Source organism: Entelurus aequoreus, linkage group LG21 (genome assembly GCF_033978785.1).
Source record: "Entelurus aequoreus isolate RoL-2023_Sb linkage group LG21, RoL_Eaeq_v1.1, whole genome shotgun sequence".
Lineage (NCBI taxonomy): Eukaryota > Metazoa > Chordata > Actinopteri > Syngnathiformes > Syngnathidae > Entelurus > Entelurus aequoreus.
In genome coordinates, this window is record NC_084751.1 from 24,751,517 (window position 1) to 24,778,927 (window position 27,411).

The 27,411-nt window shown below is 40.6% G+C and overlaps 1 protein-coding gene and 1 pseudogene across 2 annotated transcripts; both read left to right on the top strand.

Annotated features, from left to right (window-relative positions):
- Positions 1-303: 303 nt before the first annotated feature.
- amacr (alpha-methylacyl-CoA racemase) lies at positions 304-21,488 on the top strand. Of its 2 annotated transcripts, none has more exons than XM_062031241.1 (6): positions 304-396; positions 1,784-2,036; positions 2,114-2,257; positions 10,725-10,885; positions 19,336-19,522; positions 19,742-21,488. In XM_062031241.1, the coding sequence occupies exons 2-6, from the start codon at positions 1,790-1,792 to the stop codon at positions 20,149-20,151; spliced, it is 1,149 nt and encodes a 382-aa protein (XP_061887225.1). In that variant the 5' UTR covers positions 304-396; positions 1,784-1,789; the 3' UTR covers positions 20,152-21,488. The 2 variants fall into 2 exon arrangements, with proteins under 2 accessions (XP_061887225.1, XP_061887226.1); XM_062031242.1 differs by having other exon boundaries at positions 307-400.
- Positions 21,489-21,597: 109 nt separating this feature from the next.
- LOC133638539 (transcriptional activator protein Pur-alpha-like) lies at positions 21,598-24,700 on the top strand (annotated as a pseudogene).
- Positions 24,701-27,411: the final 2,711 nt, after the last annotated feature.

Genomic DNA, 27,411 nt, shown 5'->3' on the forward strand with positions numbered 1-27,411 from the left:
CCTTCCTAGTCACGTCCGTTGTGTCCTTGGGCAAGACACTTCACCCTTTGCCTCTGATGGCTGCTGGTTAGCGCCTTGCATGGCAGCTCCCGCCATCAGTGTGTGAATGTGTGTGTGAATGGGTAAATGTGGAAATACTGTCAAAGCGCTTTGAGTACCTTGACGGTAGAAAAGCGCTATACAAGTATAACCCATTTATCATTTATTTATTTATCATTGTCTTGAGTAGCTGCCCAAAAACAGCAATCCGGATGTGTACATCACGTGACACATACATATACGGGTAACTCGACCACTTCCGGGATTTCATAGTCACGTGATCAACGCCGAAGGCGAGCTGGTTTGAGGCTTTATAAACCGCCACACAGGTGTCCTTTTCACCTGGAACGAAGAAAGGTTGGTAAGATCTTCTTTTATACGTGCATTTACTTAAAGGCAGACTATTTTGTAATGACGACTCATTGTCAGTTGAAAAGAAAAGTCTCCTGGTACTACTCGCTCTGATAACATGTGTACTGTGTGTCACTTTGGACTTTGTAGCCACTTGTATTTAAGGTCTAACGGCAGTGTCACTAAGTTGACCGTTTCCCACCACCCAGAACTTATTTGTTTAAGCTTTTACGGGCGTTTCTGTGTCTCGTCTTGCCCTTTTTAAGAGTCAACCTAGTGAGCGAACTCGTGGTATTGCACTTTGTACGAAGCTAGCTTTGTTTTTAGCCGTGGTGCGTTCAGGGCACCTGGGGGCTTTTCGTGAGAGTTTCACTGACAAGTCACTGCCGATTTCAAGAGATTTTATTGTGAAATGTTTTCATAATTAGATATCAGACGCTCGTTTATGTGGATTTTTACAGGAATTTCTTCTAAACGGCGTGGCGAAGTTGGTAGAGTGGCCGTGCCAGCAATCCGAGGGTTGCTGGTTACTGGGGTTCAATCCCTACCTTCTACCATCCTAGTCACGTCCGTTGTGTCCTTGGGCAAGACACTTCACCCTTGCTCCTGATGGCTGCTGGTTAGCGCCTTGCATGGCAGCTACTGCCATCAGTGTGTGAATGTGTGTGTGAATGGATGAATGTGGAAATACTGTCAAAGCGCTTTGAGTACCTTGAAGGTAGAAAAGCGCTATACAAATATAACCCATTTATCATTTATTATTTATTAAACCGTTAATTCAATCAGTGTTTACTCAACAGCACATTTGCTGAAGCACTCCATTGGCCTGAACTGCCTCAGGAGTTAATTAGTTAAAGTTAAAGTTCAAACGATTGTCACACACACACACACACACTAGGTGTGGTGAAATTTGTCCTCTGCATTAGACCCATCCCCGTGTTCACCCCCTGGGAGGTGAGGGGAGCAGTGAGCAGCAGCGTGCGCCACGCTCAGGAATCATTTGGTGATTTAACCCCCAATTCCAACCCGTGATGCTGAGTGCCAAGCAGGGAGGCAATGGGTCCCATTTTTTGTAGTCTTTGTTATGACTTGGCCGGGTTTTGAACTCACAACCTGCCAGTCTCAGGGCGGGCACTCTAACCACAAGGCCACTGAGCTCCTGATCATCCATCCATTTTTTACTGCTAGTCCCTATCAGGTTCGTGGAGGGTGCTGAAGCCAGATAGACAGACAATATTCACACTGACATTCACACACTAGGGCCAATTTAGTGTTGCCAATCAGCTTATCCCCAGGTGCATGTCAATATTAAATTATTTGAATAGTATGTACATCCTTAACACAAGCTTTGTATTTAATTAATGTATACCACTATAAATGATCTATCTTATAGTTCATCATGGCGCTGGCCGGGATACGAGTTGTTGAGCTGGCAGGCCTGGCTCCAGCACCGTTCTGCGGAATGATCCTGGCAGACTTCGGAGCCAAGGTGATCCGTGTGGACCGCACCAAGGCCGGCGCCTCTTTGGATACACAGACCCGGGGGAAGCGATCGGTGGCCATCAACCTGAAGACTTCCGAGGGTGTCGCCCTGCTCCGGAAGCTCTGTGTCCAGTCGGATGTCGTACTCGAGCCTTACCGTAAAGGTCGGTTATACCAATGGATCAGGTGTTAACAGAATACAGACCATAAAGAATATTTGTGTGTTTTCTGGTTCTCACAGGTGTGATGGAGAAGCTTGGTCTAGGTCCACAGGAGCTGCTAAAGGAAAATCCTGGTTTGGTTTACGCTCACCTGACGGGATATGGACAAAGTGGGATGTATGCTTCTGCAGCTGGCCATGACATCAACTACCTGGCCATGTCTGGTACTAACACACACACCCACGACCGCTCATTTTTAGCCATGTTCAATGGATTAGCATGTTTGATATTGAACGCGCATTCCTGTGTGAAGTCAGTTTGTAATAATAACCGTGTGACTTCTCTAAAATGACTACAAATCTCAAATCGACAAAGAAAAGGGCTGCTTGGAGGGGGCTTGTGAGAACATATGACAACAGCTTTTAAGGGCCCATGGTTTGGTGAGATTGGCAAGAGAAGGACAAAGAATTGCCGTGCCAAGGCCTCTTCTTTGTCAGATCAGAAAACGACAAAAAAAAGTATTTGCATTGTGGGTTACGTTGAAAGGGAATTGTATGAGAGATGTATCGACAACAAATATGTGGTTGAAAAGAACTGCAGTGTTTAAATAAATGTTTTATATACATTTTATATGACAGACATTAACCAGAAAAAATGCTTTTTTTTTTTTTTTACTACTAAATCTTATACCTGACATCATCATAGTTTTTTTTTTCACCATCTATTTGAGACCGAACCACAAGCGCTTCAGCCAATTAGTGCACACCACACAGTAGAGCTGGGCAATATGGACGAAAAAGTACCGTATTTTTCGGAGTATAAGTCGCTCCGGAGTATACGTCGCACCGGCCGAAAATGCATAATAAAGAAGGAAAAAAACATATATACGTCGCACTGGAGTATAAGTCGCATTTTTGGAGGAAATTTATTTGATAAGATCCAACACCAAGAATAGACATTTGGAAGGCAATTTAAAATAAATAAAGAATAGTGAACAACAGGCTGAATAAGTGTACGCCATATGACGCATAAATAACCAACTGAGAATGTGCCTGGTATGTTAACGTAACATATTATGGTAAGGGTCATTTAAATAACTAGAACATATAGAACATGCTATACGTTTACCAAAGAATCTGTCACTCCTGATCGCTAAATCCGATGAAATCTTCTTCCTCGTTGTCGCTCCTGGTATGCGCCGCTAGCGTCCTTTCTTTCTGCTCGTCGATCGCCGTTTTCTGCTGCATATTTCACTATGTCCAGTTTGTAATCTGCAGTATATGATTTCCTTTTCGTTGCCATTTTTGTTCAGCCCTTCTCAGTTTTTTTTTAAATGATCCATTTTAATAGCTACGGCAGTAGCATATAGCATATAGCAGTTAGCATCCCATGACCCACAATGCACTTCTGCCATGACCCTCCCCCGCCGAATTCTTATTGGTTGACGTGTGTGTGACGATTGCTGACATTTGCTTCGTCTCTTCCGTGAATTAGATAAATAATATTATTTGATATTTTACGGTAATGTGTTAATAATTTCACACATAAATCGCTCCGGAGTATATGTCGCACAAAAAAACTGCGATTTATAATCCGAAAAATACGGTATATCTCGATATATTTTTACTTAAACTCGGTATTCGATATATATCGCAATATATTTTCCGGTGAAAATATTTATATAAAAATATTCATTTTTGAGCAAGATTCACTGAAATTGAAGTGAATGACAACTGTACTGTTAACAGTCAGTAGCACTTTTATTAACCTAGTTAGTCAAGATGGGTATTAACAGCACGGAAAATAAACTGTTTAAGTAGCTCAGAATTACATAACATCAAAAAAATAGAAAAACAAAGAATGTATAAATAAAATAGAAACATATTCTTTCTACATAAAATAAATAACGTAGCTGTGCAAATAACACAAAATGTATAAAACTCAGATATAAATATTTAATACATTTGCAGGCAGGCACTTTTTAATTCCCAGTCGATGATGTAATGTACTGTCACACACGTACGGCGTGTGTGACAGTCCTACTAGACCTACAGTCCTACTAGACCACACGTCTGTGGTCAGCGCCAATAAGTGACTTGACTTAACTGTGCGAATATGATCTTGTTGTTTGTTTCAAAATGATTCAACTATTCAATGTCAAAATATAAAGAATAGAAATAATGAACAAAATGTCAGCTACTGTCTTGTTGTAAAACACCAATGAAAATGAAATGTAGCATTTAGACAGACTATACTATAGCAAAAGTCATCACATGTCCACAATCATGTGTGTTCTTAAATGTGTATTCCACGTCTTCCATGTCAAGAGCAGTTTTGATTTAGGCTTACATGGTAAACCACTCAAATGTTGGCCATTGTTTTATCCAGACGCATGCATTTGTCCAAATGTGGCCAAGTAGACGCATTGTGGGTTTCCTGGACGTTGTCTACATCGCTAAAAGAAAAATCTAAGGAAGAGAATCCCTCTGCCATCTTCCACTAGTTTTTTTTAATATATAAATCGCCCGCTTGGCCTAATCTCAACCAATCGTGACTCATCATAGTAAACAACCAACCAATCATGGATGTTCTTATACGTGCAAGCGCGTCTTGGAAGGGGAGGGGTTTAGTAGCCCATGGAGGGGAGCAGGGGAGAACAAGGAACGCAACAAATCAGCGGCATTTAGTTATTTTAACGTGAAATAAATTATATCGATATTACGATATTTTCTTAATTCGTTATAAACGTGCAAAATGCGACCATATTCCTGTGTAATTGTGACTTATGTACACGTTTTTGTGACAAGTGACTACAAAATCAGTGTAATTCCTATTACATGAATTCCTAAAATATGATAAAAAATACATTTTATAATGGGGGCAAAAAGCACGCCACTTTTAATTTCCAAAATGTGCTATGTCTACCAAATTGGTACATTATATTGTGTTGGATACAAAATTAAACTAGTGATAAATGTTCCAGCCTTGGCAGTGTTCTGCATTTTAGAGTTTTTTTTTGTTGCAAAGACCACACTGCCTTGGGTTGGAATTAAATACTATTTTAGCAAATGATCATCTCGCCATCTCTTGTGCTAAATGATTGACGGGTCACAGTGACACAGCCAAAGAACTTGTACTTGTGCACAAATGTTTGGCGGCTGGAGGAATGTTTATGACGTTGTTGTCTAATTTATATAACCAACCATGATGCATGTGTATGTTTTTTGAAAAGGCTAAAAAAAAGTTGGTGTTATTAACACATGAGCATCATAAAAAACTGCACCTCTCTGTAACGATGGTGGAACATTCAAATTCTACCATTTTGGAACTTGCAAGCGTACTTCCTCTTACTCGTCGTCGCCATGTCTCTTCTTCATTCTTCTGCTTTGTCTCTGTTATGTTTTTGGACATTACTACTTGCCGTAGTTTTGAAGCAATGTATGATGGGAATCCGGGTGTTGTGTGTCAGTGCATTAACGTGCCGGCTGGAACAAACACACGCTGAGAAATAGCTCCGTACCTGCCTACTTTATGGGTTATAGATAAACTTATGGATAACGGAGACTTATATAATAGTCTCCCTTTCAGGTGAGAGAGGATGCTAAAGGCAGTGCCTTTAAGGCACGCCCCCAATATTGTTGTCCGGGTGGAAATCGGGAGAAATTTGTGAGAATTGTTGCCCCGGGCGGTTTTCAGGAGGGGCACTGAAATTCGGGAGTCACCCAGGAAAATCGGGAGGGTTGGCAAGTATGGATTAATCACACTTTTGAATTTGGATTAATCATGATTAATCACAGTTTATTACTCGCCTGCATTTATTAAATTAAGTTTAAAAATACCCTAATATCTTGGCACAAATTAAATTTAAATGTCAGAATGTCACCCAGGAGCATTTTAAAAACAATTTACCCAAATTCACAACTTTTTGTTGCTTAAAACTTGGTAACAATTTTATCTAAAACTTAATCTGCGTACATACATGAATAATGTGATCATTTTTAGTGATTAATCACCTGAGTTGACTTGTCAGCCCCTGTTGCTATTAGTTCCATGTTTGTTTACATGCCAGTCATCTTCCTCTACTGCTGACTGTGGCTTCGTTGCAACATGTGCGCCTCGCTGTTGCCCTCTACAGGTCACAGGAAGTACTGCATGAACGTGCACTACTCTTTTGAGACTTAGGCCAAGTCCACACGAACACAGAGAGTTTCAAAAACACATTTGTGGTTAAAACACTCTCCAACCACACAATTGTAGTTTCAAAACTGTCTCTGTCTACACACAAACACATACACTTGCTGTCATGCACATTTTGTCCAATCAGAAGCCTGAAAAAAGCAGCAATAGCTGACTTGGTGGCATTACACCTCCTATTATGTTTATTTTGATTTGGTTATTTTGCTACACTAGACGTGCAATGACATGTACTCTCTTTAAAACCAGCCTGCATGTACACATAATCCTGGGAACATTATTAAAGAGTGAATGCACGCCTGTGCTGCTAAAAGCCAACACTCATAGAATTATAATGTGTTTAGCACCATGGTGATGTATTACATGTGCAGTGAAGTGTGCATTATTTCTAAGATCAGCGCGCACTTATGAGCCAAGGAAACCATTTTCCGTGTTTAAGTGCCTATACAGGTATAAAGCACACGGATGTGCGTGTGTCGCTGCAAAACTCATCGAATTATACAGCATTTAATCATGGATATAGTGATATGGTACATGTGTAATGAAGTGTATTTTGTCTTTACTTTACCTACTCAGTGGCCTAGTGGTTAGAGTGTCCGCCCTGTGATCGGTAGGTTGTGAGTTCAAACCCTGGCCGAGTCAAACCAAAGACTATAAAAATGGGACCCATTACCTCCCTGCTTGGCACTCAGCATCAAGGGTTGGAATTGGGGGTTAAATTTAAAAAATGATTGCCGGGCGCAGCCACCGCTGCTGCTCACTGCTCCCCTCACCTCCCAGGGGGTGATCAAGGGTGATGGGTCAAATGCAGAGAATAATTTCACCACACCTCGTGTGTGTGTGTGTGAGAATCATTGGTACATTTAACATCAGTACATACTACAAGGAGGACGCTACATTGGGTTTTTTTTAGTTGCTTGGTTGCTTTTTACGCGCAAGCACGGTTGCGCCCGACTCCATCTGCAAAAATGGAAGCAACACATTTAAGTTAACTTCATAATTTGTCGTTAAATAAGGACGTAAAACAAAAGATAATGTTGCAACTTTTTTATGACACACAGCAAAAAGTCTTGCTTGTCAAATTGTCCCATCAGCTGGAAGTTCCACTGCGATCTCATCCAAAACAGCTGACTGTTGTTAGTGCCGGCGGGAGTGTCGCAAAGGCCATTTTGATGTGTCTTTTTTATTTATGTTGAGTGAAAATAGCAGCATGTTTATGTTCAAACATACATTAAGTCCTCTTATAGTGTGTTTAAAAGCAGCAAGGCGGTGTTGTTGAGCTTGGAAATGACAGCGCACAACCGTGACGTCATCACAAGTCTCCGTTTGTGCCGTGTACACGCATACGCTAAGTGGAGAGTTTTGGAACTCTACACTTTGGCCAGCGTTTGTAAAAGTCTGCGTTTTTGAAGACAAAGGTATGCGTCTGCGTGTAGACGAGGCCTAAATGCAGAGATAAGTGTGTGTTTGTTAAGTATCTGTGTTTGTGTGGACATGGCCTAAATGGCTTACTTTTGGGTAATGTTCGGTGGGCCAAATGAAAAGCTTTGGCAGGCCAGACGTTGTCTGCGGGCCAACCATTGAGGGTCCCTGAGCTATACTGTATAGTGATGCTATTTTTATTATAGGCAACATTTTGTGATTTTTGTATGAGGGAATAAGGGTGGGAATATTAATCGATGATTTTATTCCTCCTGATTTAGGCTCCTCTAGTTTGTAAAATACCGTAAATGCTACATGTAGCTATGGTATGTAGTCTGTAGTATGTATGTAGTGGTATGGCTGAAAACTGTATCATGATATAAGTTTTTTTTATATTGGTCGATAGCAATAATTATTGATATTTATTTTTTATATGTTATGAAAAATATGGACAAGGAGAAAAATATATTAAATGTTAACATTTTTATTTCAAATGTAGCCTTCTTCCTCTGACTATAATCCCCTCGGAAATAAAAGCAGAAAGAAACAACCCAGTAAAACACTCAATCAATGTAAACACAATTCTAAAATCACAATAAACACATAACATTAACTTTTTTAAATTGAAGTACAAAAATAAGTAATATGTAAGAAATGCTTAATAAAGTGTAACAAAATAGTGCAAAGTGTGAACATGTAAACATAGAGAAACTTGAGAAGAACATTTTTTTCCAGGGCTACTGCCAGGAAGTTACATGGTCTGTGTAACATTTAATTTGGTCTGTTATTCCTATTTAGTTATGGAAATGAATTTATGTGATGCAGTAATTATTACTTTGATATTATTAGACCAATGTATTACTTTAAAGCAGCACATGTTTTATATTTTGTTATTTATTGTATTTATACAGTCCCGCACTTTAGTTCCTACCTGTTGTTTCTGTACATCCGAATAGAGAACGGACAAGGGTTGGAAAGAAAAGATGAGTGCCGCAACAGACTACGGTCCGTTTGAAAATATCCAAAAAACTGCCAGACAGTCAAAGTGACTTCCTGTTTTATCGACAAATTATCTGCTCTGTGCAGCACATATTTTTAGTTTCTCTTCTCACTCCATGCAGAGAACCAACAGCGAGATAGCAAGATGACACACTCCCTGTTTTGCTAGGTTACTAAATCGAGAGTGCCTTTGTTCATGCAACCACCCATGCTACAGTCTTTCCGGTTTCTTCCGAACAAAAAAAAAAAGTTTACCTATCGAAGGTTCTTCATCATCATCATCATCTCTTTTTATTCCTTTCATGAAAATGCATATATACAAGCCATGTACAGTTCACACTTTCATTGGTTTTTGTTTCTTATACATTTCCATAATCAGAAAGAAGCAGATGGACGAATAATATTATATTTATCTGCCCCCTTTTGTAAAACAAATTATTTAGATCTTTATTTAGATTTAGAATTTACACTGTTGCCTCCACCAACACCCGAACGCCATCATACTTTTTAATTTTCATTTAAGCATTTTCACAATGACACGTCCAATCAAAATCAATTTGATATAATTCCAGTTGTCTCTTTTTGTAAATCTTTTTAAATTCAAAAATATTTTTGCAACTTTTTAAGTCTTTCTTTAGAGAATTCCATGCTTTCACACCAACAGCAGACAAGCACATTCGTTTCAAATTTGTTCGCACTCTTGAATGTTTAAAGTCATACGGCCTTCTGTGATTCTTATCTTCAGATGTGAACACAAATAACTTTTGTAAGTCCTTCGGAATAACTTTATTCCTAGCTTTGAGCATCACTAATAGAGTATGCAATTCTACAATGAATGTTAGTTTTAATAATCCTGCCCTAATGAAGAGTGGATTTGTGTGGTCTCTATATCCTACTTTAAAAATAATACGAATTGCTCTTTTCTGTTAAAGAAATAAAGGCATTATGTTGCTGTGATATGTATTTCCCCATATTTCTGCACAATAATTGAAATAAGGTAGAATAATTGAGCAATATAACATTCTAATTGTGTTGTACAGGAAACTGTATTTAACCTTGTTCAAAATAAATAAGCTATTTAGATACCTTATTTCTCTCTCTCTCTCTCTGTCTCTCTGTCTCTCTGTCTCTCTGTCTCTCTCTCTCTCTCTCTCTGTCCACTACTTGCTGTCCATATCCTACCCCTCCTCCCCCTCCACACCCCTGATTGTAAATAATGTCAATAATTCAATGTGATTATCTTGTGTGATGACTGTATTACGATGATAGTATATATCTGATAGTATATATCTGTATCATGAATCAATTTAAGTGGACCCCGACTTAAACAAGTTGAAAAACTTATTCGGGTGTCACCATTTAGTGGTCAATTGTACGGAATATGTACTTTACTGTGCAACCTACTAATAAAAGTCTCAATCAATCAATCAATTCACATGCAATATGAGCTTTCCATGTCAACTTTTCATCTAGGTTCTTTTTAAACTCAATTTTTAAATATTGATTACATGTCTATCGCGATATATATTGAGATTGTTGTATTGGCCCAGCCCCATGTACCGCTGTTATCGGAAAAAACACCGTATTCTATATTCACCGGATGTGTGGTCTACAAAAGCAATCAATTGCCAGCGCCTCTAGGTTACGCTGTGTCAAAAAACAGCAGCCATAACAGCTGTTGTAGTAGGCAACCACCTGGTACAGTTTTTTTTATTCCACAAGTTGGCAGTAACATGTGTGGTCAGCATCCAGCAGCTTTATCTACCTCTGACTATGCTTTAAAATGTTACTCAGCTGTTGGTGTGAAAGTAATGGCGTACTGTTGTTTACAATGATTTTAAGGGTCTTAATCATGATGCACTTACCGCTATTACAACATTTGTTGTTACGTGTAATGTGACTAAGTTTTCCTTTCCACTTTGTCATGCACTCTAAATTATTATGCATGTTAAAAAAATGCGTTTTCAATTCATAGAAGTATCCCAAATAGGTAAATAAACTCCCTGGCTATAAGGTGAGCTTTATTTATCACAATCTTTTATTGTAACACGTTGTATGTGTTTTTTAACACCACAGGGCTTTTATCCCGTTTGGGTCGTAGCGGAGAGAAGCCGTACGCGCCACTGAATCTCTTAGCAGACTTTGCAGGCGGCGGGCTCACCTGTGCCCTTGGTATCGTCCTGGCGCTGCTGGAGCGGACAAAGTCGGGGAAAGGACAGATCATTGACGCTAGCATGGTCAGTAAGCATTCTGTGGTGTGTCACAGTTTTGAATTTCCCTCACAAATCAGTATACTCGTACATACTTGCTATTTCTTCAGTGTAAACCGAAGCATTAAAGTGGGAGTAGTCATTGGTGTAAAATAGTAAGCCTGGATGACGGGAAGAATATTTGATGTGCACTTTGAGTCACAGCAGCCCTCCTGTATTAATTTATTGCATTATATACGTTCCTTATTTCCTTAAATGGAATTGAAAAAAATCTGTGATGCATAAACATGATCTATCTCATTGCCATGCCCATATAGGAATAGTGCCGCTGTTCTGAGGACATTTCCAAACCGGCAGTATGCTGACTGACAACGCCTTATCTTGCTTGGCAGCAGTTACTCACTTCAATATTACATTTTTAATTGACTGGAATTGAAATAAAATTAAATGATCTTTACATACCATTTATTTTCCCTGAAGTTAATATTCTGATTCTCATGTGAAAGTAAGGACTGTTTACAAAGTTTATATTTTTAGTGCTGTCAAATGTTTTTTTTTTTTTTTATCAGGTTAATCCCACTTTTGAATTATGATTAATCATTAAGTTATTACGAGCTTGCATAATAAAAAGAAAAACATGTTTTTGACACAAATGCAATTTTACTGTCAGAATGTTAAATTGAATGGGGGGTGTATATTGCAGTGTCCCGGAAGAGTTAGTGCTGCAAGGGGTTCTGGGTATTTCTTCTGTTGTGTTTGTTGTGTTACGGTGCGGATGTTCTCCCGAAATGTGTTTGTCATTCCTGTTTGGTGTGGGTTCACAGTGTGGCGCATATTTGTAACAGTGTTAATGTTGTTTGTACGGGCACCCTCAGTGTGACCTGTATGGCTGTTGACCAAGTATGCCTTGCATTCACGTGTGTGTGTGTGTGTGTGTGTGAAAAGACGCAGATATTATGTGATTGGGCCGGCACGCAAAGGCAGTGCCTTTTAAGGTTTATTGGCGCTCTGTACTTCTCCCTACGTCCGTGTACCACTCCGTACAGCGGCGTTTTAGTCATAAATTTTACTTTTTGAAACCGATACCGATAATTTCCGATATTACATTTTAAAGCATTTATCGGCCGATAATATCGGACATCTCTACTTTTGACCAAGCAATTTAAAAAAAATACTAAAAAAATAGACACACTGTTAGAAAACCCACTATTTTGCAGGTTTTGTGTTTATTATGATTCATTGAACGCACCGTGGGCAGCACGGTGGAAAAAGGGTTAATGTATCTGCCTCACAATACGAAGGTCCTGAGTTCAATCCCGGGCTCGGGATCTTTCTGTGTGAGTTTACATGTTCTCCCCGTGACTGCGTGGGTTCCCTCCGGGTACTCCGGCTTCCTCCCACCTCCAAAAACATGCACCTGGGGATAGGTTGATTGGCAACACTTAATTGGCCCTAGTGTGTGAATGTGAGTGTGAATGTTGTCTGTCTATCTGTGTTGGCCCTGTGATGAGGTGGCGACTTGTCCAGGGTGTACCCCGCCTTCCGCCCGATTGGGACAAGCGGTAGGAAATGGATGGATGGATGAACGCACCGTAAAACACAATAGTATCTTATTCCTGAGTATAAAACAATCACTCTTTTTTTAAGAGAGCACAGCTTCTAGGTTCAATGCACACAATTGAATAGCTTAATTGCTCAGACAGCAATGTGATTATTACCGGTAGTTTATATTGGGTTATGTCGTGAATGTCTCATTTTTTCATGTCAGCAATCTGGGGTCAGTCAGTCCATGAGTTTATCAAAGTGCAGTTATCTAGCACGGTTTTCACATAATTTGAATTAAATAAAATAGTAATAACTGTCAGGACTTTTACCGCGGTTATTAATAATATTGTTTATTGTTACATATTAAGGCATGCATACTACCTTTCGTTAGGGAAAGCTATACGTGCTAAAAAAGTATTTTCACTTGATTTGTTGCTTTTTTTTTTTTTTTTTTTTTTTTTAAAGAAAAGGAGTATCAAGAGGGGTCTGAATATTCGTATAATGTATTGACTCAGTTGGCAGCACTGATCCCTCCTGCTACGTTTTCTTATTTTCTGGCAGTCTAGGGCCCTCATTTATAAAACTGTGTGTGGTAAAACATTGCACAAACCTCAGATTTGATGTAGGCAAAAATTCATCAGATCAATAAAACCACACATGTATGCACTCTATTCATTATGAATAACTGCTGCAGTGAATTGTGTGCAGAAGAGTTCATCCATTAATGGATGATTGTGGAAGGTGGATTAGCATCCCTAAAAAGGATTAGCATTATATGTTACAATGACACATGGATATACAATACAGTCCAATATGAATTGAACAAAATCAATGCGAGAGGACTCCTTTAGTTTCAGTTGCCAGTCAACAAAGTCGTGGCTTGCCTTCGTCAATTTTTGCGACATATATTCTGCGTGACTCATGCACCGTGTAATTGTTGCACTTTTCGCCACTGACAAGTCGAGCATCTGGCCATCAGTTTTGACAAGCGCCAAGATGGAATCGTTATAAATGTAATTTCATTTTTTCCAGAAAAGCTTTTAAAGCATCAGCTTGTTCCACCCCCACTCGTCTTTTTTTAACCTTATTTGACCCAATCGGCATGTTTTTCACCGTTTTTTGTTTCTTTTTTTGATTGTAGTTTGTTGTTATGCACAATAAATAAGAGCTGTTTAATGCCTTTGCATCAATGGGACTGTTTTTTTAATTTAGGTTGAGAAAAAAGGTTGCATTGGTTGCCATTTTTTATTGCATATATAGCTATGAAACAGGTTGATTGGCAACACTAAATTGGCCCTAGTGTGTGAGTGAGTGCGAATGTTGTCTTTCTGTGTTGGCCCTGCTATGAGGTGGCGACTTGTCCAGGGTGTACCCCGCCTTCCTCCCGAATGCAGCTGAGATAGGCTCCAGCACCCCCCGCGACCCCGCAAGGGACAAGCGGTAGAAAATGGATGGATGGATAGCTATGAAACATTTGGAGCCCATCACCACAACCAAACTCTAATACCACTTACATTTTAGGACAATAAACCAAAGATCACCACTAATACCACTTATTAACTGATAGGCCTACTTTTGATGGAATAAAAATTGCTGTGACCATTCCAACATTGTGTATTCCAAATTAAAATACAGAAGGATATGCATAATCCCTACATGCTTTTTCCTATATCACTTCTCTTTATTCGGGTCACGGGTCAGCTGGGAAGCAGGAGATTTGACTATGCACTCAAACAAAACAAGTGAAATAATGATCAATACTGGAATACCATTCAGTTACTAATCCATAAGTGATTTCCACAGATTGTCAATCCTTTTGTGGCAGTGGAGGTGGGTTTCAATATGGTATTGTCTAATTTGCATAATTGGATATGACTCATGTATTTTATTATGCTAAAACATTTTATACACATATATAAAGGGGACCTGCACTTTTTTTGGGGGGGGGGGGATTTTGCCGATCGTTCACAATCCTAATGAGAGACAAGAATACAAAATTATTATTTTTTGCGCATTCTAACATAAAAATCTACTCAATCTTGGTGGCTAGCAATGCAGCTAATGGGCGCAATCAATTATACTGCTAAATCACTTTGAAAAGGCATTCAAAAACCGTCAATACTTAATTTACGTTCCGTAACCTGTATAATAACAATGCTGTAGCGACATTGTTATTGTTAGAGCGAACACTGAAGAACTCTTTTACTACAGTAGTAACAAACGGCATTCGCTGTAAACGCTAGCGACAGAAAGAGACAAGCTGGCTTCTACATCAACACGGAACTCGTTTGAGTTTGTAATGCACAACACAATGCGATAAGACACCAATCTGTACTGAAAAACATGAACAATCATATTATAGTATCTTTAAAGTTGTATCCCACATTTCATGTTTTCTTAATACACAGTTAGCCAGACAGCATACGCACTGTAGTTGTACGGTGATGTGATGCACGTATCACGATCAATATTAAAGTGTGACTCACAGTTGTGCATTTGGTCCAGCTGGGGGAGGATGTTTTTCAAGGTTTATTTGGGTAGCACTCCATTTTTATGTTGAAATAGCATGGCTTCAATTTCCACATTTTGCAGCTTCGAGTCTTGCTGATCTAACTCTCTCGGCTTCCGTCTGCTCCAATGCTAAGCAATAGTTCATCTTCCGTATATTCAGCTTCAAAAAGATAAGGTTGTGAATCCTCATTTGTCCAAAAATAGTTGTTTTTGTAGTTTACCGAGTCTGCCTTGATTGTAACACACACAAAAAGTGCGCTGCTATGGAAACAAAAACTAATGCCCCGAAGAAATAAATGGTTAAAATGATAAAAATACGGTAAATATTGAGCATATTACCTATTGTGTCTGTTACTACATTATATATATATTTGCACTGTGTATATAAAACGTTGATGGAGGGTTTTGAAGTTCTTTTAGAGGGCTCTGAACGCGACAACGGTGACTCCCATTAGCCGCATCTTCCAAGCGTTTTTTAAAATCATATTTAAAATCCTAAAAAAAAGAAAAGACATGTGTTCTTGTATCTCATGATTGTGAACGATAGGCAAAATTCCTGCCAAAATTGACTTGACAGCAGTACTGTGTTTCATTGATTTCAAAAAGGCATCTGATTCAATAGACAGAGGTGTAATGCTGAGAATCCTCAAGGCTTACAAGGTCCCCCCAAATCTACTCCGGGCCATAGAGGCCATGTACAAGGGCACAAGAGCCAAGGTGGTAACCCCAGATGGCATCAGCAAGGAGTTTGAAATCCTGGCAGGGGTGGAGCAGGGGGACACTCGCGCCCCCTTCCTCTTTATCATAGCTCTGGACTACGCGCTCAGGAAAGCCATCAACGGGCGGGAGCAGGAGCTTGGCTTCACAATTATACCAAGAATGTCTAGAAGAACCCCTGCTGTAGCCCTGGCAGACCTAGACTATGCAGATGACATCTGCCTGTTGGCTGATCGCGTGGAGCAGGCACAGGAACTCCTGAACAGAGTGGAGGTGCAATGTGCCAGGGTTGGCCTCAGACTGAACGCAAAGAAGACCGAGGTAATCACCTATAATCTACACATGGACCACCCGCCAATAACAACATCAGATGGCAACGCTCTGCCAGGGTCAATGACTTCAAGTACTTGGGTTCCTGGATGAACTCCACAGAACAAGACCTTAAGATCAGGAAGGCACTAGCGTGGAGGGCCCTGAATGGTATGTCAAGAGTGTGGTGCTCGAATCTCCCCCGACACATAAAGCTGAGTCTATTCCACGCCACTGTGGAGTCTGTCCTCCTGTATGGCTGCGAAAGCTGGACCCTGACACCCACCCTGTAGAAGTCCCTAGATGGGTGCTACGCCAGAATGATACAAGCTGTTCTGAATGTGGACCAGAACATCCACATCACCAGCAAGGACCTGTACGGGCAACTGCCGAGGCTCAGCAAGAAGGTAAAGCTAGGAGGATGAGGCTGGCCGGCCACTGCCACAGACATCGGGAGCTCCCGGCCAGCAGGCTGGTCCTATGGGAACCACGTACGTTAGCGAGGACGTCCCTTGCTAACGTACGTGGACATCCTGAAGAAAGATGCGGGAGCTGAAAGCTCTACGGAGCTGGCCGGGTGTATGGAGAACCGGAATGATTGGAGACTCCGATGGAAGCTCGTCTGAGGACGACTGAAGGAGAAAATTGCAATTTTAAACTTGTACAAACATTTAACAAATTAACAAAACCAGTGGCGGGCAGTGCGTTTCCCATCTAGGCCTTCAGTGATATCCTATGTCCAATGATTACCTCTCAAAATACCATAATTTATGTCACCCCATTACCGTTGCTGGAGAAATACTATACAGAAACACATTTATGCACTACTGGGCATTGAATCACCACCAACAGTGTACGAAACAGGGTATTTTCTGGCGCATTTAAAGATCAATAAAGCCGCATCAGCAATTGAAGCATATCTTATGTGGTACTGTCAAAATTAAAATTGCTAACAACAATAAATGTGAAAAAAAAAAAAAGATATAAAATATTTGAACACAATTTGTTGCACCCATTCGAGCTTCCGGGGTTGGCCGACATCGTCTCACAAGACAAAGTTTCTCTTTAAATATCCTTCTTGAAAATGGATATTTATGGATATACTCCTTGCAAATATACAGGTATGTGTTGTCTTGTCTAATCATAAAAGATGCAGACGAGGCGTGTTGGCTGAGTTCTTAAAGTCTATTCCACAGCGTGCTCATCAAAAAATCCCCTGCCGGCACGGCAACATTCAACCTAAACGGGGCTATGGCGCATGCTCTTCACTACTGTGGCATCATGGGTAATGAAGTTCTTATGTTACCTTATGTCAGAATATATATCTGCCTTAGGCCAGCTAGAAGGCCTTACTGACAACAACTCGTGATCTGATTGGCTATTACAACTGTCTGTCAAATGTTTGTGTCCGTTCACTTACAGTGCCCGCATTGTTGATTCTGAAGGCCTTGGGCAGATTTCGTACAGCACGGCAACATAGGCTAGCTGAATTCTGATTGGATAAAAACTCTATAAACTAAAAACAACAGCGCTGGAAGGAGCATAATATGACATGAAGAGAATATGAATACTTTTAGATATTTAGGGAAAGTAAATAAAAAATTACTTTTATCTTTAATTATGATCATGATTTCTTGCTAGCCCTGACAGCCCACCCCTGAACAAAACTAATCTAAACAGAAAATGCACTTCAACATACAGGCATATACTCGCTAAATTCTTTTGCAACGAATATTGACCGCTTTGATTGATTGATTGATTGAAACTTTTATTAGTACATTGCACAGTACAGTACATATTCCATACAATTGACCACTAAATGGTAACACCCGAATAAGTATTTCAACTTGTTTAAATGGGGCTAACTTTGTACTACCAGGCCAGCCTGCTGTTCTCTGCACTGTGTGTGCCTGTGCTGCTTAGCTTCGCAAGACTGTTGCTTAAATGTCAGACTCTAATTTTAAAACACATACCATAGTCAGTGTTTTGTGTAACATGATTTGCATATAGTACATCACCTGGTAGGTGAAGTGTTACCTGTATCACACAAAAAAATCCAAAACGTGGCCTGCCGCAAGTATACAGTCATGGTCAAAAGTTTACATACACTTTTAAAGAACATAATGTCATGGCTGTCTTGAGTTTCCAATAATTTCTACAACTCTTATGTTTTTGTGATATAATGATTGTAGCACATACCAAACATATTGGTGAGTATTGAGTAAACAGCTCAATTTTTGTTTCATCTGACATCACATGGACAAAGATAAGACCTTCTGGAGGAAAGTTCTGTGGTCAGATGGAACAAAAATTGAGCTGTTTGGCCACAACACCCAGCAATATGTTTGGAGTAGAAAAGGTGAAGCCTCTAATCCCAGGAACACCAACCTACCGTCAAGCATGGTGGTGGTAGTTTTATGCTGCCAATGGAACTGGTGCTTTACAGAGAGTAAATGGGACAATTAAAAAGGAGGATTATCTCCAAATTCTTCAGGACAACCTAAAATCATCAGCCCGGAGGTTGGGTCTTGGGCGCATTTGGGTGTTCCAACAGGACAATGACCCCGAGCACATGTCAAAAGTGGTAAAGGAATGGCTAAATCAGGCTAGAATTAAGGTTTTAGAATGGCCTTCCCAAAGTCCTGACTTAAAGATGTGGACAATGCTGAAGAAACAAGTCCATGTCAGAAAACTAACACATTTAGCTGAACTGCACTATTTTGTCAAGAGGAGTGGTCAAAAATTCAACCAGAAGCTTGTGGATGGCTACCAAAAAGCGCCTTATTGCAGTGAAACTTGCCAAGGGACATGTAACCAAATATTAACATTGCTGTATGTATACTTTTGACCCAGCAGATTTGCTCACATTTTCAGTAGACCCATAATAAATTCATAAAAGAACCAAACTTCATGAATGCTTTTTGTGACCAACAAGTATGTGCTCCAATCACTCTATCACAAAAAAAAAGAGTTGTAGAAAGTATTGGAAAATCAAGACAGCCATGACATTTTGTTCTTTACAAGTGTATGTAAACTTTTGACCACGACTGTATGCACGCACGTGTAGAACTGATTTGAGTATTAAATAATTAACAAGGTGGTGCTATACCTGGCTGCAAACAGCAGAGGGGCTGTTGGTTCAGGCGCCACCAGTTTGCTGTCTAAAGAAGTAACAGGTCAGTTACTTGAAGTTGAGCTACGTCCTTGCCACACTTCCGCAATAGCTGCCAACCTCTATAGACAGTATTGTTTTTGTTAACAACAACAGTAGTTGAGAACAATTAGAGAACAATTCTGTAGTTCTATTTTCATTTCTATGGCCGATCCAGGAAATGGAGTTAAATGCCCAACCTTTAAAGTAATTGCATCGCCCCGCTAACGAGCTCTGTTTACAGGTGGAAGGAGCGGCGTACGTGGGCTCCTTTGTTTGGAAATCCCACAGCATTGGTATGTGGGACCGTCCACGAGGAGAGAATATGTTGGATAGCGGTGCACCCTTCTACGACACCTACCGGACATCTGACGCCAAGTACATGGCCGTGGGCGCCATCGAGCCACAGTTCTACCAACAGCTCCTTAAGGGTTTGTGGACACCTTTTTGTTTGGCTTTTTATTGTCTCATTACGGCCACTTTCGGGACTGAACACGTCAACCCCTAAAAGTACTTCATAGATTGAAACCACCAATTGTAAGTGTGGAGCCAGAAAACTTTGAATCCATACATCCTTCAGTTATTATCCCGCACCACTCATTAGCTGCTCAACTTAACCTACTGTGACTGTATTTATTTTTTCTTTCAAGGTTTGGAATTGGACGCAGACCAGTTACCACCGCAGATGAGCTTTGACGACTGGCCGCAGCTCAGGCGGATCTTCTCGGAGCGTTTCGCCTTAAAGACCCAGGCGGACTGGTCCAGAATTTTCAATGGAACAGACGCGTGCGTGACGCCTGTGTTGTCGTTTGACCAGGTGAGCGTGCACCCACACAACCAGGAGAGGGGTTCCTTCATGAAGGACTCCGGCGGGGAGGAAAGCCCTCGGCCGGCCCCGCTGCTCTCTCGCACCCCCGCAGAGCCTTGTGTCGCCTCTGGCCTGCTAACTGGAGAACACACAGTGGAGGTTCTGCAGGAATATGGGTTTAAAACATCTGAAATAGACAAGATGCTTGCAGCAGGAGTTGTGGAAGCTAATGCCGTTAAGGCAAAATTGTAGAACAAAAAACGGTAGCACTTTAGTATGGGGAACATATTCTAAGTAACAAAGACTTAATTTACAGTTATTTGGCCTCGGGATCTTTCTGTGTGGAGTTTGCATGTTCTCCCCGTGACTGCGTGGGTTCCCTCCTGGTACTCCGGCTTCCTCCCACCTCCAAAAACATGCACCTGGGGATAAATAAATGATAAATGGGTTATACTTGTATAGCGCTTTTCTACCTTCAAGGTACTCAAAGCGCTTTGACAGTATTTCCACATTCACACACACATTCACACACTGATGGCGGGAGCTGCCATGCAAGGCGCTAACCAGCAGCCATCAGGAGCAAGGGTGAAGTGTCTTGCCCAAGGACACAACGGACGTGACTAGGATGGTAGAAGGTGGGGATTGAACCCCAGCAACCCTCCGATTGCTGGCCCGGCCACTCTACCAACTTCGCCACGCCGCCCCAGGTTGATTGGCAACACTAAATTGGCCCTAGTGTGTGAGTGTGAGTGTAAATGTTGTCTGTCTAGCTGTGTTGGCCTTGCGATGAGGTGGCGACTTGTCCAGGGTGTACCCCGCCTTCCGCCCGATTGTAGCTGAAATAGGCTCCAGCGCCCCCTGCGACCCCGAAGGGAATAAGCGGTAGAAAATGGATGGATGGATGGTTAGAGTTAGGGTTGGAGGGTTAGGGTTGTACTGTATTATACTGGTTGTATAATAAGGCCATGCAGAATAAGGCATTAATAAGTACTTAATAATGACTAATTAAGAGCCAATATGTTACTAATTTGCATGTTAATAAGCAACTAATTAATGGTGAATATGTTCCCCATACCAAAGTGTTACCGAAAAAACAATTAATTAAAATATTAATATTGTCTAATTTTTTAATGTTGTACAAGCTAACTTTTGGTATTGAAAAATACTAGAAAAAGTTGTATTGACACTGAAATTGAAAGTATTGGTTTTGTAAAATGAATTTTAAAAATAAAAGTCTTTAAAAAACAAAAAAAAAAAAAAAATGTTTGTGGATATATCAGTTAAACTGTGTTTTTAAGGTTGCTCATGCACAAAAACCTGGCGTACACCATTCGTCACAATGAGATGTATCAAGAGTGAAATCAACTAGGGCTGGGCGATATGTCGAGTTGGTTATATATATTGATATATTTTTAAACAAGATATGAATTGAGAAAATATATCGATATAATTTAGTTCACGTTAAAATGACCAAACGCCGCTTATGGGTGAGGGCCGACATCCGGGCAACTGAGCTACATACGGGTTCTTCGAGCCATAGCAACCAGACTGGCGTTGAAAACAAACCGTTGCCATTACTCTTTAACCTGTCGACCTACGCTGGCTAAACCCGTCATTCTGCCTCCAAAATGCCGAAAAACTGTGTTGTTTTTGTTTGTGCTAACCACAACTGGAAACAGGGAAAACAAAGGTTGTATTTTGTTCTGCCAAAGCGAGATAAAAGCCCACAGAGACGAGACAAATGGCTCGCAGCTTTACACCGGGAAAACGAGGACGGTTCTCACTGGAGTCCCCCAAAGTCGGCAGGCAGGCAGCATCATGGCGGACAGAGACAGTGGAAGTGAGCAGGGAGGAGCAGCCACGGGCCCAGGCTTCGGTTCCATGCACGCTACAGCGGGAGGGACGGGCTCGGCTTCCGGCCTCCAGCATGAGACGCAGGAGCTGGCGTCCAAGCGAGTTGACATCCAAAACAAACGCTTCTACTTGGACGTCAAGCAGAACGCCAAAGCCCGCTTCTTGAAGATAGCCGAAGTCGGGGCCGGTGGCAACAAGAGCCGCCTCACGCTGTCTATGTCGGTGGCGGTTGAGTTCCGCGACTACTTGGGGGACTTCATTGAACACTACGCCCAGTTGGGTCCCAGCAACCCGGGCATGGTGCAGGATGAGCCGCGGCGGGCCCTGAAAAGCGAGTTCCTAGTGCGGGAGAATCGGAAGTACTACATGGACCTGAAAGAGAACCAGCGGGGACGGTTCTTGAGGATCTGGCAGACCGTGAACAGGGGGCCCGGCTTGGGGTCAGACCATCGCGCTCCCGGCACAGGGACTTAGCGAGTTCCGCGACTCTTTGGCCAAACTTATTGACGATTACGGCGTGGACGAGGATCCCGCGGAGCTGCCGGAGGGCTCGTCGATGACTGTGGACAACAAGCGCTTCTTCTTCGACGTGGGCTCCAACAAGTACGGCGTGTTCACACAAAGTTGTTGATAACTTCCGCGTCTTTCTTAGTAGCGCGCAGGCTAAGCTAACTAGCAAGCTAAGCTAAGCCTGAGAAGCTTTAAAGTTCACTGAGACGAGTCTGACGCAAATAATACATTTTCGTTTTTTCACACGATATGCGAATAAGTAAAAATGCGTAAATGAAGGATTTAACGCCGACTTCCAAGCCACAACGCTCGTTAAATGCTTTTTCTGTCAATGCTGTGTTCGCTGTGAGCTGGTTTGTTTTCAACGAATTCCCGGTTGCTAGGGTATTGGTAGGCGGAAGTGACGTAGGTCCGCCCTCACCCATTTGTTGTGTTCCTTGTTCTCCCCCACTCCCGCTCCATGGGCTACTAAACCCCTCCCCTTCCTCCTTCCAAGAAGTGCTTGCACATATAAGAACATCCATGATTGGTTGGTTGTTTACTATTATGAGTCACGATTGGTTAGGCCCAGGCCAATCAAAGGCAAGATAGGGCGGGTCATCGAACCAGGAAGGGAAATCACAAAGTGCCTGCCAGCAATGTATTTTTTTATCTGAGTTTGATACGTTTTGTATTATTTGCACAGCTAAGTCATTTATTTTACGTAGAAATAATATATTTCTGTTTTATTTATGTTATGTATTTTCTGTACTACTTAAACAGTTTTTTTTCTGTGCTGTTAATACCCATATTGACTAATTGGGTTAATAAAAGTGCCACTGACTGTTTACAGTACAGTTGTCATTCACTTCAATTTCACTGAATATCGCTCAAAAATGAATATATTTATACACTACCGTTCAAAAGTTTGGGGTCACATTGAAATGTCCTTATTTTTGAAGAAAAAGCACTGTACTTTTCAATGAAGATAACGTTAAACTAGTCTTAACTTTAAAGAAATACACTCTATACATTGCTAATGTGGTAAATGACTATTCTAGCTGCAAATGTCTGGTTTTTGGTGCAATATCTACATAGGTGTATAGAGGCCCATTTCCAGCAACTATCACTCCAGTGTTCTAATGGTACAATGTGTTTGCTCATTGGCTCAAAAGGCTAATTGATGATTAGAAAACCCTTGTGCAATCATGTTCACACATCTGAAAACAGTTTAGCTCGTTACAGAAGCTACAAAACTGACCTTCCTTTGAGCAGATTGAGTTTCTGGAGCATCACATTTGTGGGGTCAATTAAACGCTCAAAATGGCCAGAAAAAGAGAACTTTCATCTGAAACTCGACAGTCTTTTCTTGTTCTTAGAAATGAAGGCTATTCCACAAAATTGTTTGGGTGACCCCAAACTTTTGAACGGTAGTGTATGTATGCTTTCACCTGAAAATATATCGAGATATATAGAGTTTAAGTAAAATTATATCGAGATATACTTTTTCGTCCATATCGCCCAGCCCTAAAATCAACGTGGAAATCTGCTGTGACTCCCCCCAACTCCATGCTTGACGTACGCATATTTTACAGGCTGTGAATACTTTGATACGGTGGTGGTCCTTTGGGCTTTGCCAACATTTGACTTCAACAATGTAAAAAGATCAAGCAAAGGACGCAAAATCCACTTTTTCGTCAAAAAGCATTTAATGTTTTCAATTCTTGTTAATTTTTGACGTCTATTAATTTTTATAGGCAATCATTTTTCCACATATTACTGTCACAACGTGTTCCTGTGACTCCAGCACCAACTTGGCCAGTCGGGCGGACAACAGCAGCAGCCCGTGGCGGCACAAATGGCACCGGAGACGGTGGAGAACTGGGCCAAATCTGTGTCACGTATGGCTGTGACATCAAGTCTTTTCCTGGCTTTTATTAATAAATTGAGTAACCAAACAAGAGTAAAAGTCTATCGTACCCTTTGTGGTATGCTGGCATGATTAAATTTAAAAGATTGAAAACCAAATAATATATCATTTTCACATGAAATCTGGCTCTGAGCAGGGTATTATGTATAAACACATTTTGTTGTAAATTACACAAATTATATTTGTATTGGGGATAATCATCTTCTAAAGTTTTACAGATTATTGCAGCAACTATCTTTTTAAACTAAATACATTGCTAATTGATCTCCGGTCCCCTAGCTTGCCTGTTTTGGCCATGCACAGCCATCGTCTTCTTCACCTTCCTGACGTTTTCGTTTTTATTTCAGCCTGTCTGCAGTTTTCAGAGCAGCCATAGACATCTGCAATCAATTCCAAATGTAACAAAGAAATGTGCTTGGCTTATTGCTTGCGCACATTTATATCAATCTACATTTTCTTGTATATGCTGTTTTCTGGATTTAAACGTACCGTATTTTTCTGACTATAAGTCGCAGTTTTTTTCATAGTTTGGCCGGGTGTGCGACTTATACTCAGGAGCGACTTATGTGTAAAATTATTAACACATTACCGTAAAATATCAAATAATATTATCTAGCTCATTTACGTAAGAGACTAGACGTATAAGATTTCATGGGATTTAGCGATTAGGAGTGACAGATTGTTTGGTAAATGTATAGCATGTTCTATATGTTATAGTTATTTGAATGACTCTTACCATAATATGTTACGTTAACATACCAGGCACGTTCTCAGTTGGTTATTTATGCGTCATATAACGTACACTTCACTATTCTTTATTTATTTTAAATTGCCTTTCAAATGTCTATTCTTGGTGTTGGGTTTTATCAAATAAATTTCCCCCAAAAATGTGACTTATACTCCAGTGCGACTAACATATGTTTTTTTCCTTCTTTATTATGCATACTCCGGAGCGACTTATAGTCAGAAAAATACGGTTCGTCAATTTTTAGTAGGAAATCCACACAACTCTTGATACATGAGGCCCCAGGAGCGTCTTAGCTATATATAGATAGCCATAATTTTTAACGGTAATATGTAACATGCCCATCAAATTAAATACATTGTAAAAAAAAACAAAGGCTTTTTTAAGTTTGGCACATTTCGTTTCGTCCATTTTTCTTATTTGAACAATTGAATAAGAAACAGAATAAAGAATTTTCATTTTCTTGTGTTAGTTAACAGGCAGGTATGTCTCAAGCAATCGACTCAAAGCGCTGAGCTCTCAGGACTCTAAACTCCACTCCCTGGTCAAAAGACTGCTAGTAAGTTGAAACTAAAAAATAATACAACAGAACCTGAAAAATAGTAAGATGAAAATAAAAACATGAAGAGTTTTTAAAAAACCCTGAAGATTGGTATGGAAAAATATCAAAATACACAACCCAAAACCAGTGAAGTTGGTACGTTGTGTAAATCTTAAATAAAAACAGAATACAATGATTTGCAAATTATTTTCAACTTCTAGTCAATTGAATAGACTGCAAAGACAAGATATTTAATGTTTGAACTGAGAAACTTAATTTTTTTTTGCAAATAATCATTAACTTAAAATTTAATGGCAGCAACACATTGCAAAACAGTTGGCATAGGGGCATTTTTACCACTGTGTTACATGGCCTTTCCTTTTAACAACACTCCGTAAACGTTTGGGAACTGAGGAGACCAATTTTTGAAGCTTTTCAGGTGGAATTCTTTCCCATTCTTGCTTGATCCATCCATCCATTTTCTACCGCTTATTCCCTTCGGAGTCGCGGGGGGCGCTGGAGCCTATCTCAGCTACAATCGGGCGGAAGGCGGGGTACACCCTGGACAAGTCGCCACCTCATCGCAGGGCCAACACAGATAGACAACATTCACACTCACATTCCCACATTAGGGCCAATTTAGTGTTGCCAATCAACCGATCCCCAGGTGCATGTCTTTGGAGGTGGGAGGAAGCCTGAGTACCCGGAGGGAACCCACGCAGTCACGGGGAGGACATGCAAATGTACAGCTAAATTCGTTCAACAGTCCGGGGTCTCTGTTGTGGTATTTTACGCTTCATAATGCGCCACACATTTTCAATGGGAGACAGGTCTGGACTACAGGCAGGCCAGTCTAGTACCCGCACTCTTTTACTACGAAGCCACGCTGTTGTAACACGTGCAGAATGTGGCTTAGCATTGTCTTGCTGAAATAAGCTGAAAAAGACGTTGCTTGGATGGCAACATATGTTGCTCCAAAACCTGTATGTACATTTCAGCATTAATGATGCCTTCACAGATGTGTAAGTTACCCATGCCTTGGGCACTAATACACCCCCATACCATCACAGATGCTGGCTTTTCAACTTTACGCCTATGACAATCCGGATGGTTCTTTTCCTCTTTGATCCGGAGGACACAACGTCCACAGTTTCCAAAAACTATTTGAAATGTGGACTCGTCAGACCACAGAACACTTTTCCACTTTGCATCAGTCCATCTTAGATGAGCTCGGGCCCAGCGAAGCCGGCACGTTTCTGAGTGTTGTTGATAAATGACTTTCGCTTTGCATAGTAGAGTTTTAACTTTCACTTACAGATGTAGCGACCAACTGTAGTTATTGACAGTGGTTTTCTGAAGTGTTCCTGAGCCCATGTGGTGATATCCTTTACACACTGATGTCGCTTTTTGATGCAGTACCGTCTGAGGGATCCAAGGTCACAGGCATTCAATGTTGGTTTTTGGCCCTGCAGTGATTTTATATAATATTGTTTTTTTAATGTTTTATTTTTCAATTCAACATTTTACAATACCAATGCTTGTTTTAGTGTCAATACAACTTTTTTTCTACAATGCTAGTGTTATTTTCCAATACTAAAACTTACTGGCTATGTATATGTTTTTATTAATTATTAAAAGGTAGACTGGTTAAAACTGTATGCCATTGATAAGAGAGCGTGTTAATCTTTTGACCGTGCTGCAAGTTTCAAGCATGTAAACTATGCCCAACATAACACACACTTGTGCATTATTTTGTTAGTTTAAGTTAGCAAAGTTTAGCTACTGACTTAAGGCTATACATTCATTGATGGATATCATAACAACATGACTGCAAATTGTTGACTGCTTTTGTGTGTGTGAACGGTAGTGCAGGTGTGTGCTAGACAATTTTAATTTTTTAATGCGGTTTATTTTGTAGTTGTGTAAAATATCTACTTTTTTATTTTTTTTACA

Bases quoted from the DNA above. Each gene is read 5' to 3' on its own strand.
- amacr (XM_062031241.1), top strand. From the start codon at position 1,790: ATGGCGCTGGCCGGGATACGAGTTGTTGAGCTGGCAGGCCTGGCTCCA. The intron at 2,037-2,113 runs GTCGGTTATACC...TGGTTCTCACAG, and splicing joins ACTCGAGCCTTACCGTAAAG to GTGTGATGGAGAAGCTTGGT. The intron at 2,258-10,724 runs GTACTAACACAC...TTAACACCACAG, and splicing joins CAACTACCTGGCCATGTCTG to GGCTTTTATCCCGTTTGGGT.